Source organism: Achroia grisella, unplaced genomic scaffold, assembly GCF_030625045.1.
Source record: "Achroia grisella isolate CSIRO2021 unplaced genomic scaffold, CSIRO_AGI_Agris_v1 utg512, whole genome shotgun sequence".
Classification (NCBI taxonomy): domain Eukaryota; kingdom Metazoa; phylum Arthropoda; class Insecta; order Lepidoptera; family Pyralidae; genus Achroia; species Achroia grisella.
The window spans coordinates 2,020,447-2,042,221 of NW_026712906.1; the positions used below are offsets into that span (position 1 = coordinate 2,020,447).

The 21,775-nt window shown below is 31.9% G+C and overlaps 1 protein-coding gene across 1 annotated transcript in view; it reads right to left on the reverse strand.

The window, feature by feature from the left end:
• Nucleotides 1-21,775, reverse strand: part of LOC131846761 (uncharacterized) — a 268,899-nt gene that overhangs the window by 220,951 nt on the left and 26,173 nt on the right. Inside the window, exon 2 of the mRNA XM_059196152.1 lies at nucleotides 13,119-13,160. Coding sequence (XP_059052135.1) covers nucleotides 13,119-13,160 — 42 coding nt within the window. The remainder of the gene's footprint in view (nucleotides 1-13,118; nucleotides 13,161-21,775) is intronic.

Consider the following 21,775-nt stretch of genomic DNA (forward strand, 5'->3'; position numbering starts at 1 on the left):
TTATCATGAGAGATGTCATAGTATCATTTACTGTTTACATTTGCACCGCCTACAGTTTCTCTGCACAACCTGTGGTTGACTGGTAGAAAATGCCGTAATGCGTTAAGTCCACCATATGTAATTTTACCTTGGTATTTTGTGCATTGAAGTTATATAAATAAATAAATAACTCATTAATGCGTTGCCATTCGGGAAGACTAAGATGTTATAGATTCCGTCCGATCGGATCAGTGCCGTGGCTTCGACTGCAGCGATACGGAGTGAAGCGAGTCTTTTTAGTACATAATTTATTGTATCATATTGTTTTTTAATTGTTTTATTATGTCAGAATGGCTATGTGTATGTGTACTTATACGTATACATAACAACACCAGCATGGTGTGTATGTATGTCCATGCTACCAATATATATATAATTTAGTCTATGTTATTTATAATACATGTTAATGTCAATCATATTTGTTAAATAAATTTATATTATTATTATGTACTATTATCTGTGTTATTATTAAGCCGTCGTACACTGTAATTTCACACTGCCATATCGCACCCTACAACCGAAATATAGCTTACAAAAAATCTGCTTTCCTAGGTACTTTGTGCATATACTGCTAAATTATAACAAATCGCGAATAAAGAGCAATATAACATTTGTACATTCAAACACATCACAATTTTATCACTTATCAATACTTGACTGCAATGGAGTGTCAGTCGACAAGCTTAGGGGTGATCGATATTAGAAAAACGTGTTGATATCGAATATCGATGTATTATAAATATCCGTTCCAGAAAACATCGACGTATTGAATGATCTTTCTTTCAACTCATTATATATCAAATCTTATGCGGTTTCTAATCATTTTGCTTTTCGAATTACCTTTTTTTAAATAATCTTGTTTGAAGTCCATATTTAGTAATTATTTTTTTGTTAATGTTTCATTATCATGGAAATCTTGACATCGATGTAAAGCATCGACATTTTTAGTTAAACATCGTTGTTTTTCAACCATCACTAGACAAGCCAGTGAGTAAGCAAGTGGGCGAGCCGATTGCACTGTCGACAAAGCGATGGTTTGTCGAAATTACGAGGACTGTTGGACACCGCAATATAAAGTATCTAGTTTACAGTTCTTAAACCTTACATTTACATTAAACTTAACTGAGAGTCTCTTAAAGATGCTTACGTACCATTATTGTGAATGTTTATTAAGATAAATTATATCTTAGACCTAGCAAATTCATATAAATACAACTAATAAGTAATTAATTAATTAAATGAGGTGGTAGCTATCATCATTATGATATTTGTAACCGCGTTATAATGCGAATAGTGGAAGTATGTACATACCACGATTGGTCTCGGATATCCGGGACTGGCGTGTATGAATGAGTCGAGACTGAGACCCCTGATTTCAATTGCTATTTTTGATACATACATAAGTTCTATTATAATGCTGCGTCCGTCCTTGACTTGTAATATTCAATTTATATTCACTAAAAATTTTGTTAAGGTTTCTCAGTCGTGAATTGGTGACAAACGTATTTATAAGGTAAGGTGAGAAGGTAGTAAATTTCTACTAATTTATAATAACTTAAATAATTAAATTATCTGATCTAAACAGATACAATTAAATATCGGTAACAATATTGATACCCGAACTCAGTCCATATACATATAATTGAAGAGAATAGCAAATGTTTTGCTTCCGGGGTGGTTTTGTGTCAGAAAGTAGAATGCGACGACCTAAATGGAAAACCCATTGTTTTCTTTGATAAACAGTCTATATTGTAGATACAAAGTAGAATATATGACTCCTTATATGTTTTATGGGAGCTTTGTCTTTTGTTTTGGAAAAGCTTTGTAAAACTTCAAAACTGAAACCGCAAATTCTTCAAATTGAACACTTTGCTCAGGTGAATTGTGAAAAAGAAAATTGTAGATTATATTTGTAGTTATTTCTGTAAATTTATTTATTTATATATCTCTAATGCACGCAGTAAAAAACGGTATATTTGGCAGACTTAACATAGATAGCGGAGAAACAGATGGCGGTGCAAACATAATCATAGAAAAATAAATCTGAAGATATAATTAAATTGCTATAACGATAGCTTTGTTATAAAATATAAAACTGACCATTATTTATTAAATAAAACTTTTCAACCGTTTTGCATGTACTCTATGATGTGCACCGTTATATTTAAATTAAAAAGAATACAAAAGAACATACATAACATAATAAGAAAATAATCTTCAGTCTACGTTAACGGATGCAAAGTGAAACCAATGCAGACGTTTCATGAAGGCATACGATAATATAAAAAAAAAACATTGTAGTCTTAAGCTTAAGAATGAATAAAACTTATTCTGTTCTCGTAATATCATTATACTTCTGATGTATTTGGATTTTTTCTGTTGACATTTTCCATTTTCAGTCAGACTAATCTAACTTAATTGGAAAACATCATTAGAAACATTAGTTATTATAAAGATTGTAGCTCAGTTTTCTTTTTTTGTTTGTACTTTAAGAATTTTCTTGCTATATATGGCACAAAATACTTATTTAACAACATCTAATAATTTGATCAAAATAACTGTAATCATATCAAAATAAACTAATAATTTCAAAATAACGGCTATTATTCTATTCCATTACATATGCAATCATCTCTTATGCTATTGCTATAATTTATAAAAATAATTTTTGATCTTAATTATCAAGGTTAATTGGAATTGATAAATTAAAAAGAAAACAGGACAGCTCGTTCCACTAATTAACAGGAGCTGGTATAATGAATGCCGATTTAATTCTACGAGCATATCGATAAGATGTCGATCGTACTGGTAGTGCAGTTGCTTCGTCCGAGGTGTGACTATCAGATTGCTCTCTTTTGTATCAGTAGCTGCCCACTCAACTTCGCACAGTGTACAATGTATATGCATGTATCTTTTAATGGATGAAAATGAATGGTGCTTGCATAAATGGTATACACTGGCGAGGCACCGTAAAGGATGAGAAGAGTAAGGTCTGTTAGCTCGTTTTATGTGGCGAATTTAACAGGAATTAAGCACGATGGATGCTAGAGAGAGAGAGAGAAAAATATTGAAAGTTTTTTGTATGTTGTTGTGTTAAGGTTTGTATATATTGATTGTTGAAATTAAAATAGGGATACCTTTTAATTTCATCAATCAATTTCACCCCGTGAAAATCAAAATGCGTTGCGTTCAAGTCACAAAAAATAACTGGCATGGGAAAAAAATGTTTTTTGTATTACACTCTATTGAAATAAAAATATTTAATTCACAGTAGGTGCTGTATACTTTTTAATTACCAATTTATTTATTTGTGGAACACCAAAAGTCACTTAGTGTTATACAATCGCAGGACTAATTCGAATTATCCCCGTGAAAGGGTATTACGACGACCGGAATTCATATGTAACGTTATATGCTCGCTTTTTTATTGAACATTGGTATAATTACAATGTTTATTGATAATACATATAGGAAATATGACAGTGTATGTCTGTAGCGCGAAGTCGGCGAGATATAAAAGAGGGACTGCACTTACGCGTTGCATTAACTATAGTCTCGGTCTCAATTTGATACTAGAAAAAATTACCTTGCATACAAAGTTCAGATTCATACATTACGAGTAATGAAATCATGTCTTAACAATTACCGTTCTTTAAAAATATTGTGGATAATAAAAAAAATAATTATCTAATATTCTTATTCCGATATTAAACATTGTTATTTTTATTTTGTTTTCATATAGATGTCCTAATATAGATTAGGATTAGGTTATATCTAACATAATTTAAGTTACATTTTTAAATATAATAAAATCATGAAATATCTGGAAAAACTGTCTCTTAGTGTGTAAAGTTTTCAGGAAATAGTATAAAATTGTATAGAATATATTGTAATATATATTTGCTAAATAAAATAAATGTTTGAAATAAGATCCACTAATTAAAAATACTTGGAACAAAAATATATTTCTGATAAATAAAAAATATGAATTAACAGAGTCGCTGTTCTCTCGACTTTTTATATTCAATATAGGACAGTATTTGATTTATTAGTGTGCTATGATGCTCCCATATAAAGAGAAAAAAGGGCATGTCACCTTAGTTTCTGGAATGGCATCGCATGAGTGTGTCACATGATAATGTGATGTGTGTAGTTTCCGTTCATGTCTACCTATGGTTACCGATCGTTACCGCTTACCATCATGTGGGTCGCCAGCTTGTTTGCCATTATTAATTACATAAAAAAATATATTAAAACTCAAGCCTCGACTATAAACACTGTCGGCATTGGAATGTGCTACAGTTTAAATGAGGCTGCGCGGGAGTTGAACCGGTCGCGACCGCCTCCGCGAGTTCGGGGAAAGGCTGGCCATGATTTATAGCTAAAATTAAACCTTGCTGCATGAACAACTCGCACTGTCCACTGACAGAAATGAGATCACAAAGTTTCATGATAAAATTGTGCATACGTACATATACATTAAAAATACGTGGGCATCTGTCCCATTTGTTATTATAGACAACTTTACAAAACAAACTTGTTGTAACAATATTTTATTACAATACAACTATATATTATTAGTCAGCCTGAAAGAACCACGTTTTATTCATAAGTGTAAATATTATATACTCTGTAATATACATATTAGCTGTTTACTATGGCTTTAATGCTCAGAATTATCTCCTGTTGTCGAAGTAATGTCGCCTCTGCAGAAAACTGAAAATCTACTAAACATTATTAAAACATTCAGTTTCAGAGTTTTATGTGGACAATTTTTATAAGAAAACAAACTTGTCGTTTTCTCGAACATATCTTGGCGGAAACAAATACAATACAAATTGATTCTACGATTCAAAATACTTATTTACATGTGATATATACGTACTATGTTATACATGTGCCCAATGTGATATAGTAAAACATGTTCAAAACAAAAAAAACTCATACAATACAAATTAATTGTTATTTAAAGACACAACGACCTTCAGTATCGATTTAACGCTTTAACTAAATGTGACATAACGTTGTCAGTTTGTCACACAAGTTACAGTGTTACGTCATGCCTGGTTTGACATTTGACATCAACGCGCTGTTTAACTGATTGACATCGGGTTTAATTGGCAATGTTTAGTTATTGACATATTTTTGTCTTTGGGAACTTTACATATTTTATCGAATTAGGTGTTATTTTGCGGAAGTCCATTTCATTACTTAATTGATTTATATTATTTTGTGTAATTCTGCTGCCACGAGCTTGCGTGAGAACACAAATATTCACTGCGGAAACCTGACTACCACTACTGGAAGCAATCCTCTCTATTGGTGATCATATTCCAACTGTTATTGAGTATACACCCATATTGCGACACGTGTTTTAAATTTTGATTCTGAACGAAGCACTGAAGAGAGTTAGGATATACAATTGATTGGAAGTATAGTGTTGATAGTTAAGCCACCAAACTACGACCGCATTGGGAACTATAGGAACTTTGTCTACGGAACGCCTAGTTAGTCTGAGGGATTAATTATGTAATATATGTAATAATTATGTAATATGTAATAAAAAATAATAATAATAAAAAATAAATATGTAATAAAAAATATTTCCTAACAATTCACATTTAAAACTAATTGTTGTCTTCAACTATGTCTACTTTTTTTGAGATAAAATATAGCTGATCTAATCTATTTTCATATAAAATATCAAATTAATTTATTTCTGATTACGTTTTTGAATTACAATAACATTATGAACAGATTAAATTTATGATTAAATTAAAATTAGTATAATTTTGTACTACGAACTATTTTACAGTTTTGAGTTTTCCCAAATGGGAACCATTTAAATCTGTCAAATTATTCATAGAAAACTGTACTAAAACATTAAAATACTTTTTAATTATGACAATCCCTCTTTTTGGGTTGGAGGACAAATAGAAAGACACAGATACAAGCAAATGGCGACATTATTAGTGGCGTAAACTAAAATTTACTATACATATACGCGTATGCTGTGATACAAAATGCACATAGACTACTATGTGTACCTACTGTATTTACGGAATTGTATACTTGTATATTCCATAAATACAGCAGCTATTTAATTTTATATCGACATTGTTGCACCGTGTTGTCCGGTTCTAATATTTTACGCACTTCACCTCTGACACCCACGAGTTTCGAGTCGATTTTAGTGTCTTATATTATCTCTTATCTACTGTCAAATGATTTTCTTACCTACTATTTTATAGACTATTTTCACAAACGGATACAAGTGCTACTAAAACTAATATATTATGTACTTAGGTCTAAAGGCCTAGTTCGTATTTTAAACCTAATGTTTTCTGTATAATTCAATGTTGTTGAAATTAAATGAATTTATTCGCAGTAAACAGATGAATGTAATATGTCCAGGTAATACTATTATTGGCAACTGTTTAATTACTCCAATGCTGCAAGTTTTAAAAGTTTTAAATATATTACAAAGTAAAAATAATATCTATAATGTCATCATTTATTATTGATGTCTGACAATGCACAATAATAATTATATATTAATAGTAGTAATTATACAATATAAGAATGTCAACAATTATCAAATATAAACACTCCTATATCATAAAAACACTTATCCCATTAATCAATACCAGTTAATGTAATCTTTTTTTGAGTATATTTAAAAGCATACCTGGCCTGGATTTAAGGGAAAACTAAAATTAGTGTAATTTATTAAAAATATTTTGTGCCTAAAGCAAATAAATTCACTTACGTCTATAGTACAGTATAATGTCATATGGGATATCTACATATATCTGCGAGACGACTTCAAATTAATTTGGGTTGTTAGTAGTATTTTTGTCATTAAAAAGTTAGTCATATATTATTAAGATATACAAATTTATCATACACGTATCATCTACGACTAATCGACTAACTTCTGACCCATATGAAGCGACATAAAAAAATCAGAAAAAATGAACATCTCTGAAGATTTGATTAAACATGGAATACCTACTCTTTGAAATAAACCGTTGCATCTAAATATGTACCTACTTGCTTGTACATCCTGATCACACAACACCTTAATGCGCATTGTCTTTATAGGTCCATCAATCGACGCAATGTGAAAAACACATCTCTGAAGATTTGACACAACATGGAATATTCTTTGAAATGAAAGGTTGCATTTAAATATGTACCTACATGCTTGTACGTCCTGATCATACAATACCTTAATCCGCATTGTTTTTATTGGTCCATCAATCGACGCATACGCTGTACCACACAGCACGGGTATATATTGCGGGGCGCGATAAAATCGCACCGTCTCGCTGCCGCAACGGTGGCGTTATCTAGATCTGCAAGCTGGTAAACTGCAGCCGCAGGTCGTTCCATACAAATTGTATGGCATATCTACTACTACTTTTGGGCATAGTTAACCTTATAGTTTTCTTGTACGATGTTCTAGCCCGCTAATGGGAGCGATTCATCGTCAGCGGTGTGAGAACCGTTCAGAACGATAACACTGCAGATAAGAGGATTTGTATCTGTCTCAGGTTTTTAGTAATTGTGCGTATTATAAGAATTTATACCTTTTAACACAACGGACAAAGTCCCAAACTTTGGCGCACTATGACGGTTTACTTTGTAAGTTCGGGTAATAGATTCTTAACAAACACAGATTACTAAATAATACCAACAGATTATAATATAAGCGTGGTCATCTCATCCATCCATCATCTTCGTTATCAAAATTATCGAACTCCGATGAAACATCTTAAGGAAAAGTTGAGTTTAGTTTGGAAAGGATACGGAAGCGAAACTAAAAGGATACGTGGTTTGGCACCTTATTTCTCCTAAATGCCAATGAATAGAACTCGAAAAAAATTTAACTAACATAAGTCTTTTGAAATAGTAATACATACATATATGTAGAATGTTATAGGCGATGCTATTCTAGTGGTTTAAAAATTACTACGCACCGCGCATTTAACTATACAGTTAACCACAAAACTGCTGTTAACTGTATAGTTAAACGAGGTTCTCGATTAATTGAAAAGTAAGTCAATCAGATAAAGTGACACGTGACCGCACGCAATGTGCTACTGGGTACAGCTTCTTATTAAAAAAAGCTTAAATTTCATAAATTTCTTCGTAATAACCACAACGAACTAAATAAAACAACTGAACGCTGGTCGCTTCGCATAAAATCACTGAGGCTTATTATTCTTATTAAGATAAGATTTTGTGCAATAAATATTATTAACTGAATTTGTTATTGTCTAACAAAGTTCTTTATTACACTATAATGTTATGTATATAAATATATTATAAAATTCTTAACGATAAAAGATATTCAGTTATTGACTGATACATTAATATTTCACTCCTTAAAAAATGCAGCATTCCAGTTATATTAGAACCATCTAACTACCTTCATGCAAATAAAGAATGTGTATGACTATTTATCTTTGTTAATAAGAGAACACAATGGTGAGTACATAATGTTTGAACCCACGCATATCTAATAATCGGATTTGAAGAACACCTTTCTTCATTTAATAGTACAATATTTGAGAAAGGTTAAGCAATATTAGGATCCGATTACAAATTTAAAAAGTCAGATTGTACGCGATGCTAAATACAAATAATAGAGTCGGCGGATGATGCGATGCGATGTATGTTTTGGCCACGCTGATTATGTATATATGATCAAAGTATGCATACGGACATAAAGACATAATAGCAATATCTTTTAAATGAGAATTAAAGAAAGAAATCATTACAGCATTAAGCAAATACAATCTATAAATAATATTAATAATAAGTAATCCTGAAGAATTCAGACAGCACCAAGTCCTAAATTAAGCAGAGCATATGCTACGATTATTAGAGAATTGTTAGACAAATATATTTTCTATAACAATATATGTTCATAAAATTACCAAATTTATACAAACATGTACATATCATGTACTCAAGAATGTAAATGTTTGTATTGCGCGAAATTTGAACCCGCAACGACTTCAAATGAAGCAGTGTGCTATACTACTAGACCATCGAGGACGTCCGACTTGTATGTGCCACATATAAACGATACCTATTAAGTTGATTGTACACCGCAACTTCATAAAACAGCCACTTTAGGCTGTTTATTGCCAGTTGACCCGCGTGCGCCCTTACTGTTTACCAGGGTTGCCAGCATCAGTTCGGTATTCTACCAAACCGTGTTCGATATAATAAAAATACCATGTACATGTCACGAAAAACTAACTTCTAATGCATTACTAACGATAATTTCAAAACTACTGATAAGATTTTGGTCCAATTTATGTGGGAATACATAAGAAACACAAGCTTTCAAATAGAGAAAAAAATATCATTAATAACTATGGATTTCTATATATTTTTCTGTTGTATAATGTTTGTTTGTAATGTAAGTATGTTAGTGAGATATCTATATAATTGATACAATATTGACTAGTGGCTCTTGTGCAATAGTAGTCTCTTTCTTACCATTATAAAAAAATGTCGTCTGCGCGTGTACCATAGATTCACGTATTTCAGACGACAAGCAGTTTTCTGTATAAGCTGTGTGTATATGTGTGTGTGTGTTTTTCTTTATATCTTAATCATCCATAATGAATCACGAGTGTCAAATGATATCTGTGCTATATATAAAAGGTGGTTACTATTTACCATCAAGTGGTTCGACAACTTGTTAGCCATTCAGTTGTCCAATAAACTAAAAAAAATAAAATATTGTTCTTCTTTGGTAGTTATTTTTTAATCTAGCAACCCTGCTATTTACTGACTTTACTGTCATATAGTCGGTAGGTTCAAGGCTAGTGTTAGTAGAGATACGGAACAATGGTCACCTTCTCCTTAACGACAAACAAAGTAATGAACGACTAATGAAAAATTTACGGTTTCTTTATAGCATACACGCTATTATTACACTAGTGGTACCTGCGACTTCGTCCACTTTGTAGACGATATTATGATTATAACAACTATGGATAATCGGATAAAAAAATACCATTTACACAACCCCGTATACTATTTTACTAACTGTGGCCGCGATTTCACCTGCGTGAAATTAATAACTTATGTGTTTTTCAGGCTATATACCTAAAATGTTAATCAAAATCCGTTCAGTAGTCTTTGCCGAAAGAGTAGTAAATATCCATCCATCCATACTCACAAAAGTTCGCGATTTTAATATAATATTAGGAATATAAATTAATTAATTAACAACAGTAAATGATGAATTTATACTTAATTAAAAAATATTACTAATTTGTTACTTTGGGGTATAATTTTCTAAGATTGTTTAGCTTTATTTGTTTACAACATAGTCCTTCGTTCATTCAGCCATTTTTATGTGAATATTACCACACAGACAGATAGTTTTCGCTTCGTCACAATCTTACGATTTTATTATATGTAAGGAAAATAGCCGGCTGTTTGGTGTTATATAGCCTACAAATGGTCAAAGGTGTAGAAAACATGCAGTATAGTAAATATTTTAGCTGCATATAGTTTGTAGTTAAAGGAGTATTTATCGACACTTCAATTATATATAATGTTACCATTTACTGTGTTCAGATAAACAATTTAAGGTTTTATTAGCTGGCTTTACACGTACGCTCTTTCACATAGGAATCGGCTTTCACGTAAAAGAATGAGCATGTAAATCTAAATAAAGAGAACGAGGAAACTACGCGCGCCGCTAGTTCGCAGATGCCCGCGTCTTTCAAACTTGCATGCTTTAGCGCCTTTTTATCATTGCAAAATGGCGGCCATCTGATTGTGGAACAAAAACTAAATTATAATATTTTATTTTTTTTATTATTGATTATTATTTTTTTACTTTATAAATCGTAAACTTGTCTGTATCAAATAAGTAGAATAAAAAATAAACATTGAAAAAAGACTATTTGATTCACGTGGGAAACAGTGAACACAAAAAAATATTAAATGGAATCCTTACGATTGCGTACGCTAGATTTCCCGCGCTAAATCGCATGCGATCCTGATCGCGCGTAAAATAACGTGTCGTGTAAACGGAGCAATTAGGTAGAGTCGTTTGCTTGGCTACCTCAGTCTCACCTATTACAGCCACAAAGCAGTTCTTTTATGTATAAGCTATCTCTGTTGTAGGATGTTATTCAGTAGTGAAGTTACAGGATAAGAGGCATTACTCAGTCCGCCGGAATGGTAACGCATCAGTCGCTTCACGGGTGTCACATGATAGCGTGATGTCCGTAATACTATGTAATATTATATTATCTGTGGTAATACTGTTCATGTATATAGGCGGCGGTTATTGCTGAACATCAGTGGCAGATCAACTTGTCTATCATTTTAAATTCTTTAATTACATAAAAAATATAATAGATTAAAAAAAATAACCAATATTAACCCAATATCTAGTAATCCTATAAATGTAAGATTTTTTAGAAACCAAACCAGTATTTTGTTAGTTATCTGAATATTTTGTTCGCTTGTTTTGTACAAGCGAACAAAATATCCAATCATCCTTTTTTTTTGTTAATATTTTTATCTGATTTCTTTATGGTAATATTAAACAATATAATTTCATCCTAATTCTTCTAGTCATATATTTCTATGTGAAATTTAACATATAAACAAATGTACAAACAATTTTCACAAGTCACAATTTTTTTTTAACAATGGATATTATATAATAACAATGCGTATGCTATATCCTCAGTATATATACACGGTCTGTATGTTCACAATAATTTCAAAACTAATCAATGGATTTGCTTACGTTTTTAATCTATCAGCAGAATAATTCCTAACGAAGGTTTAATTGTTTAATATAATGTCGTACTAACCGTGCAAAGCTGGGTAGCTAGTTAAGTATATATATGCAAAGAAAAGACAAAAAGAGTCAGTGAACAATCACTGTTGTCAATCAGTTTATTAATAAGTTCTGTATGTGTATTGGTCATGGCAATTGGTTACTGGCGTGCTCTACTTTTGTAATGATCTGCGCTAGACAATTGCACCAATTGACAGTTCACCAAACTTATGACCTGACATTAGTGGAGCTGGCCATTTAAGTATTCTGTATTCTTCCAACGATAACATTTAAAAAAGATTTAGAGATTAAAAAAATTCTAAAATTGTAATCTATTGCGACAAAATAGCAGAATGTACTTTAATAAAATTTTACGTAAAGGTACGGTAAGGTACGTAAAGGTAAGTATACCACGAGGACAGACGTAGACAAGATTTTATCTCAAAAAAAAAGTGGAGTAAACGGCGAAGAACGGCCAGTATATGATAGATATACGGCAAGAATTTTCTTTATTTACATCTATTTACCGCGATCACTATCTGACACCACAATGAAACCTTTACTGAGCCTTTACAAGACGCGACGCCGCTATCCGTTGCAAACCACATCACTTCACCTAACTCCACACTAAATGGTAAAAAGTGTTTAAATAAAACATGAAATGGCTTCATTGAATTCGTATTTTAGGATTCCGTACTCATATAAACACTTGCTTTATCAACGTACTTCAAAAGGGAGGACGATCTTCATTCCATATTCCCAACACTTCCTTAATATAAGCAGATTGTAACATCTGCTCGATTACTAAAGCGCAGGACGTTCGATAATACTGACCACTAATAAAAATATGTGGCCACTTAAATTTAGAAGAAAAATAATTAATTCAAAATGAGAACTTAAAAAAAAGAACGCTATGTATTTTATCAATCAACATGGAAATACGTAAATTAATTAAGTTAATAATTATTTTAATAAAATCTTCGCGTCATCTATGTGGCCATTAAATTGTACTACAGGTCGGAACGGCCCTCGAAACGTACTTTTTTATGCTTACCATATGCTTTAAGTGGTGGAAATCGAACTTTTTTTCTTTTTTACATATTTTTTTCTTTCTGTAAAATATAGTCTGCTATAAATTTTTATTTGTTATTAACGAAATTATTACGTCATTGAAATTAAGTGAAGCTAAAATAGCTAGATTTTTACGTGGTTTAATTTATTAAACGCAACAAACATATAAACTACTTACCGTTATTTGAAGTGAAGTTGCAGTTTTCTCGCTGTGTACTTCCTGTAACAAGAACTTAATATAAATATTACCATTTTTATTTATAGGTCATTTTAATATAGATTTTGTCATATTACTGACAAAATCTATATTAAAATGACCTATAAATAAAAAATCGAGTACTTCGTAACTTTTCACATTACATTTATGCCAGTTTTAAACTGACGACCAAATGGTCTATAGAGTAGTAAAGTGTCACTAGGTCACAACGGTCAACGTAAACGTATAAATAAATTTTACGTAAATGTAAAATAATACAAACTTAAACCTATAACGCTCTATATTAAAAAAATAGTTCCTAATATTTCAAATCAAGTATGTAATGTATTAGTGAAAGATACCTACTGTATACAGTATTTACCAATGTAATTTTGTAGTTTATCTACACTATACTGTGTCTATATAGTCTCCATAAATTACAGTAAGGGCCTATTCACACTGTGCGTTTTTCCGCCAATAAAAGCCAAAAAAAACGTGCGAAATCCAGACAAATAGGCGTCCTGTTAAAACTTGAAATTCGTTCGAGAAACTTTTTCGTCTCTAATAAGTATTAAGTTTAAAATTGATTCAACAATTTTAAACTACTTAAATATTATCAGAGACGAAAAAGTATAAACTTATATTGATTCCGATAATGCGAAGCAAATACCGGCACATAACCTCTACTCGCTGTCTCACTTGAATGTCTCAGTGTAAATTACCCATAATTAATTTAACAATAATTGTTTTAATAAATCAAATCAAAATCAAATTAAATAACTGTATCGCAGAATAAACAATATAGTACCTCTGGTTAGAAGATCCAATAGTTTGCTTGAAAAATGAAATTCAGGTGTAAACATTTTATTACACATATATTATCACACAAATTTCTTTTCACTCACAGACGTCTTTGCAAACAATAAAAAAAATACTCTGAATCAATTACAAACACTTATATAATCGTATCAACAGATAAAATAACCATTGGAAACTCAATTACATAACTTTGTTCCGTATTAACGTTCAAAAAAAGGTATTAAATAGAATCAATTTTTTTTTGCGTTTGGAAATGTGTCAACGGTTATTGTGTCACAAAATATCGGTTTCAGGAGGCATCGGACGTGGCCGATTGTCGCGAACTGTTTAATTATGCCGCCTGTTCCGATTCATTAGTGCACTGGAGATCAGGGACGGAGCGTTGTTTATTTTTCTATCTTGATAAAAAAACTATTTTTATTATATGTATCAGTCCATTAAGTTCACGAGCATGATAAATCCAAATGGGCCGGATTAGTTTCATGGAGTAAAAAAATAATCGTCTCCCAAATATTTTTATTGATTTTCTTGACTATACATGTTTTTGAAGGATATGAAATTGTGCACACGCCTCAGCTAACGCTATAGGATATAGCAACCTCATCATGGATTTACTACAAGATTTTGCACGGGTTTCTTTCTTCATTATTTCTATTCATGTACCGCCTACTGTATATTATGTAATTGATCATATCAGAATACATGTGTCGTCGTCTCATGGAGGAGTCAAAATTTCTGGAGCAAAAAATAAAGCAAAAATTATTTGTAAGAGCAGAAGTCAACGGTATTGTTCTTACTCTGCACAAACAAATATAAAAACTACAATATATTAGAAAAAAGGTGACGAAAAGCAGAATTATTGTTGTAAGCAATCAATTATTTAGTCGTAAACCGCGCGAGCACCCTCTGGTAGGTGCATCCTAGTTTATTTCGGTGGATTCACCACCATAGGTCACATCATTTTCATCCTATCGTTCTTCACTGGTACCCTGCAGTCATATAGACTTTAGCGCAAACTGATTCACTATACCACATTTTACTATTCAAAAAATCTACTTATTTATCGATTGTTATACCTATAGATAGTGTGTATTTAGTCTTAGACATAAACGATAATCCCATTAAATTCAAAACTATATGATATTTATAAAAAAAAATATCTACGACATTGTTTCTATATTGACTGGTGAACGTCCTCTTAAGCTGTTCCTAGACACTGCTAGATAGACTAAGGTTATATGGCACAGGTAAATCTATGGTATCTCATTCACTTGTAACAACCACCATAAACAAGAGGAACAATGCAATACCGCCACGTATTTTAACGACCCTGGAAAACTGTCCTATTGAAAACGACTATTCTATTGCCGGCAAACATTTTAAACATTTTATTTACACTCAACAAACCCTGAGTGCGGCCCACGGAGCGTCTGGAGAGGTCAGGGTTGCCGACGCTCGTCTTTTGACCCTCGTAGCTCCGTCCTCCACTACCGCACGATAATATTAACGAGGCATCCCTTTCGCACAGGCCGCGACACTTTGCTTGACATTTAACCCTTCACGTCATTGTCAGCGCGTTCCTTTTCTGGCATAAAGCGTCATATATATGGCCGTTTCGCTCAAACGGGTTATGACATATCGGTCACCTTATGACCCGAACATCGGCTGTTATACTGTCTTTGTTTATCGCGAGTTTTTACAATATGTGCGTCCTTGTTGCACGTGTCGCGACCCCTACGACTAGCCACTTGAATAGATTAGGTGTTTTTGTATGTGTGGTGCGGGTTTAATATTCATTGATAGTCAGTTCGTTGGCATTTCAAATAAAAGACATTTATGATAGTTTTCTTTCGATTCTTGTTATATTAATTGTGTATCATATATTTCACTTTTAATATTCCGAATGTAGTATACATATATACCTAATGTCTAGCAAAGTAATTCCTAACATTTTAATATATATATATATAAGATCTTATTCGTTAAGTATATTTACTTCCAATGGGTTCGTATCCAGGGATGGTAGGGAGCTCCGTAACCGTAACCGATATATCCTCTTAGGGATTTATCAAAATCCTTTCTTAGCGGATGCCTACGTCATAACATCTATCTGCATGCCAAATCTCAGCCCGATCCGTCCAGTGGTTTGGGTTGTGCGTTGATAGATCGCTATGACAGTCACCTTTGAGTTATATATATTTAGATTTGTTTTTACTTTTGAAATTCTTTAAAATATTAATATCCGTTACCGAAATCATCCGAAACAAACCTGATAATCTGAAATAATTTCATATCCGTATCCGTATCCGGTATAATAATCATTCCTATATCCGAAACCTATCCGTATCCGATATTTTATATCCATAACATCTCTGTTCGTATCCACGCACGGTACAAACATATTTTGTACCCATGAGTATGATTGTTTGTATTGGTATGGATGTTTCCTATGTAAATATATTATGTATATATTTACAAAAAAAAATTAAGTTTTCTATCAGTTGTCTAGTATATATTACATGCTATGCTTAAAATGGAACACGATGTAAATTGTCCAGAGGTATTATTATTATTTCTGACACATGAGGGTATCGTAAGTGTCAGAATTAATTCACTTCATAATCTCATAAAAATATATACATAAAACATATATACCATCATGACTGCTATCACAGATGGGATAGATAGATAGATAGATAAATTCTTTATTCACAATTACAGACACATAACATACATGAGATAGTCAGAGGCATTGTTAAATCTCGATATTGTAGTGGGTGCAACACTTTACATATCAATATTTCGGTCATTATACGAACTATACGAATAATATTTCCTGTGGTAGTTAAATAAAAATATAGGTATTTTATGCACGTAGTATGGTGTAAAGTACTAGCGAGAACTGTGCATTCTCAATGAAATGTTGCACACAGTTGCACACAGAGCGTGTCGCTGTTAGTTTTTCTTGCTTCTGACCTGCACCGATACAGTGCATTCCGAGAGCTAACAATGAGCTAAGAATATATATAATACACACAGAGTTGGTAATTGTAATAGATTATACCTTCACAGCAGTGCTAAATGGGGTGGTCAAAGGTAAATTCATATCGTTTCTAGAGGTAATTTACCCACCACAAGATTTATCATACCCATGCATATAGGTTTTTTTCTCTGTTATATTATTTTACATACTTCAAAGGTATATTATTTTGGTCTACATAATATCCTCCGTATATATTAGTCGTATCCCTCTCTTAATTGTACATATAAATCTTAGCGCAGAAAACCTAGTGTCAGGTTCTTTGGACACCTTGTAGAGGCACCTTGTAGTTTTCCACAAATCTGCATTCTAGCATAGAATTTTACATGCCTCAAAGGCTTTGTTTAACTGCATATTATGTATATGTTTTTGTGGAGAAAAATGAATATATTATTATTAATGTCAAATGCAGACTATGTGGTGAATGCAACTCTTGACATGTCCGCAGTTCGGCGGGTATAGCTTGTATGAGTGGGGGAGTAAGTATGTATAACAATAAACACCTCCGGCATGATAATATATTAAGGTACTAAAATCGTCACATGGCTAACATCATGAATATCGGAAACGGTTACCACTTACCACTAGGTTGTGAGTCTGTTTGATATTGCGATTACCTAAAAAAAGTAAGTTACAATTGGAACTTTTCACGCTTTATTGGTAATACTGAGTTCCCGATTTGTTATTAGTATTGTAACCGCACTGATCACAGGTAAACACAAAAACCATGTAATATATACAAATAAAATATATGTATACATATGATATTGGTATACATATGTATGTAAATATATTTGCCTCAACCCGGACAAAATCGTTTTAACCTACATAAATTGCAATTTATTTAAACGGTTTTATATAATCAGGTTCATTTTCACATGATAATATTTCATTCATGCCTTATTGAATACTTAAATTACAAGCTGTGATTGTTTTTAATCAATTCTGGGACCGTAAAAATGATGCGTGAAATCACTTTTACTTATTACGTTGGGTATCACTGCCCAATATGTATTGAAGTTAACGCATTCATACAGTGTTGCCAGCTTAATGGTTTAATCGCTATAATCTGTGGACTAGAATTTCTCCATATTTTTGAGGGACAACATTTATAAAGGCTGATGGATTTTATGCGGCTTTATAGACTAACAAAAAAAAGTTAATGGGTTAAAAATATATCACATTACACATTAAAAAAATCCGATAAAAAATATTCCTTTGTCCTTAATGTCTTATTTTTTTGGCACAAATATGTAATATATATTTCAGTAATATTATATATATGATATTGTAATTTACTTGTTTTTGTTTATATATAATATAACTTCTTAAATTTGTTATTACATTACTATTATTTAGTGGTTTAAAGAGGTATGAGCTGTCTAGGCAGTTGTATCAAACACAGTTGGCAACACAGTATTCATATTTATCTCCCGCGGTTAATTAAAATTAAAGTTGATACAATATAATTGATAGATTACTTCCATTTCGAAATGTTTATTCGCAAAAATAGAGTGTAGTCTTTTTGTGTGTGTATTAAGTAGGAATTATTTAGCAATGTTCATTTCTCTTTCTCACCAATATGTGTTACATAATAGGTATGGCTTTATTTTGCTCATCAATGAAATTAATTGGTTTCTAAAGAATTATATTATTTGCTACTTTCTCGAAACCATTTCATTAACGTTTATGTATTTTCCTATAACCTAATGAAAAACATACTTATTATAAATATTTCCTTAACGACTCTTTTCTTTATTTGATATAACAGGATATCACAACATAGATGTAGAAAACTCTATACGCTATCTATAATTTTTTAGTGATATGTTGATCCTGTTTCTATTTTGGTACCAATATTCGTATAAAATTTATATTATGTCCTTATAGTATATAAAACTGAAAATATTAAACTTTCAAGAACTCCGGTGAAAAAGTAAACATTTTGAGCCGTAAATAAATCAAAGTAATAGGATAGACGACTTAGAGATTCAAATATATTCATCTGCTAGCAATATACCATGTTATGTTGACCTCCACGCAGTTCTCCCTGAAAAACCATCTTGATAAAATGGTGAATTTGTCATGATGGCCTAACTGACCTGACCTCATGCTAATCCTACCATCCCCCACTGTTGCCCCGCCAGCTTAAACTGTTGGTTGGTTAACGGGTGAACCATACCATTATCATCCATTGATGTTTTTCTTCTTCTTCTTCATTAAAAAAAATACCTCTGAATATCCTAATAGGTATATTATACCTCCTCCACGAAATGACCATAGTAAGTTCCTCGTAGCTGCAGGAGAAGAAAGCGCGCTGTCCGGCGGCGCGTGCGCACTCCGTGTTTTTGCCGCGATGAATATTTATCGTCGGCCACGACCATTACCATTATCATTGCGTAGTGTTGCCAATTCCACGGATTTTTATAAGACGTACATTTGCGCTTTACCTCAGTAAGTATGTATAATACGCTAAAATATGGCTAATTTGTAAATGTTCTTTTTATGGATTTAATTATGATATTATATAGTCTATATAATTTATTTATCAATCAATTGCCGAATGTTGTCGCCGCATCATTTTAGACCGGCTGTACTAATGGCTAATTTAGTTATTGTTTGGTAAGATTAAGTTAAGTGAGCTAAGATTTGGAAGAATATGTTGGGAAAACCGTATGAAAAATTAAAAATTTGGGTTACAAAAACTCTATATAAATAAAAATTGAAAAATATTACCAGAATTGACTGAATGACATCCATTTGTTCTGTCTTTCATTACTATCATTGGTAGATTTGGTCACATTTTCTTATTTAGTACACCCGTGCTATCCCAGTACAAATATAATATATTTAGTATTTCTTTTTCATTCTTTATTGCATGTTAAAAACTGCAAGTTATAACTACTTATTAATCATTTCATCTAGATATAACTATATATTTCATTCTATCATATGTTATCGGTATATATAATATGTATGTATGTTATGGGCTTACAAATATATACAGATGTCCCAATTGGAACCAAAATAATGGTGATACAAGCGCACGCGGCTAGCGGTAACCCGCCGGTCTCCGATACACTTTCAGACTGATTGATGTTCCTGTCTTAGAATCAATTATACAGAAAATCTTTAGCTAGGAAATAATGTGGTCGATGTCCCGATAACAAGTGGCCGTTCAGTTTCAGTAAACTGTATGTACAAGTAAACAATATGCCTCTTTGTACTATATACATATATGCATGCGATGTAATCTTTTTTATGTAATAACTACCTATACCGGCATAATTTGTTTTGCTATATAAATTTAAGTACTAATATTCCTATTAAAAAATAGGGGTTGGTGGTGGAAGTGTGAAAATTTTGGGTTGTATGTATTTTAATGCCGCATATAAAAAAATAAAACTTTTGTCCAAAAATAAATAAAATGTTAGAACCTTTATCACTTAGGGGTACGAAAAATAGATAGTAGCCGATTCTCAGATGTGCTGAATATGCATATAAAATTTCATAAACATCGGTCAAGCAACTTTTGTATATTTTATCATATTATATATCCTATGTCAGTATAGAATAATGTACTTTTCAAACAGAGAAAGAATTTCTCGAATGAGTGCGGTGAGTCTGGAGTTTACTTAGCTCATAACTAAATTCGCTATTTATTTCTATAACAGTCCCTTAACTATAGGTTATAGTTAGACATATGATATCGCAGATTTTTGTAAATATTGATGTCTCCTATAAAACAGTAGTAAGTATTTTGTCAATAATTTCCATACCATACGCAACATAGTGATGTTTTGGTATTTTTTTCACACGTTGGGTTACATTATCGTAGTTTTCATAAGAATCTCTAACGTTTTCGAAAATATTCTGTCGCCTATTCATCAGGCATTACTTAGCGCTCTTAGGAAAATATTTTTTTTTTAATCTGACCAGTGGTTTCGGAGTCTGTTCAATGCTATTAAACAAACAATAAAAATATTTCTCTGTAATTAATATAGAAATATATTCGAAGGCAACTGAAATAGATTTTGTACAAAGTGGTCTGTATCTCTGCTGTTTCACTCATTTTAGCCGCTGAATAGTATGCTATGTAAGCTGTGTTTCGGTTTGTAGGGTTAGAAATAAGAAAGAATTGCAGAATGTACAAAATACCTTGACAGTATTATTACCATTTCAATTACATAAAACAAATTTATATTCGTTTTTGTAAAACCCCTTTTTTGTTTATGAATAAACTAAAAAAGACTAGATTCATTTTAGACTTTATTTCAACTATACAAAAGCAACATTATTAGTTGGTAACATGGGATGTAATTCACTCGGACACAAAAGCTACTAAATGCTATAAATAAATAGTGAACTACAAAGTCAACAAAAAGACTTTCCGTTAATAAAAATTAACTGAAATTATAATCAGTAACGTTAGTGGACCGCCTAACAATATTATACCTGTATACCTAAGGAACGTTTGTAACAGCTACAGTACATGTATGTACCAGAGTGAATACTACAGATATCGAGAAGAATAGGCGATGCAATTGTCTACATTTATCGGAAAACGTGTCTTTTTCAATAAAGCGGAAACCGTTTTTGTTTTAATATTGCTACAGGAAAACCAGGGCAATTCATATACTATATACATATATGTTTATACAATTTATATAACAACATAAGCCACTGACAGGCTTTCACAAATAGCAACAGAATAATAGTTTTAAATTGATATCATATTTACAGACGTGGCCGACTAAGCTATTTACAGTATGGTCATCTG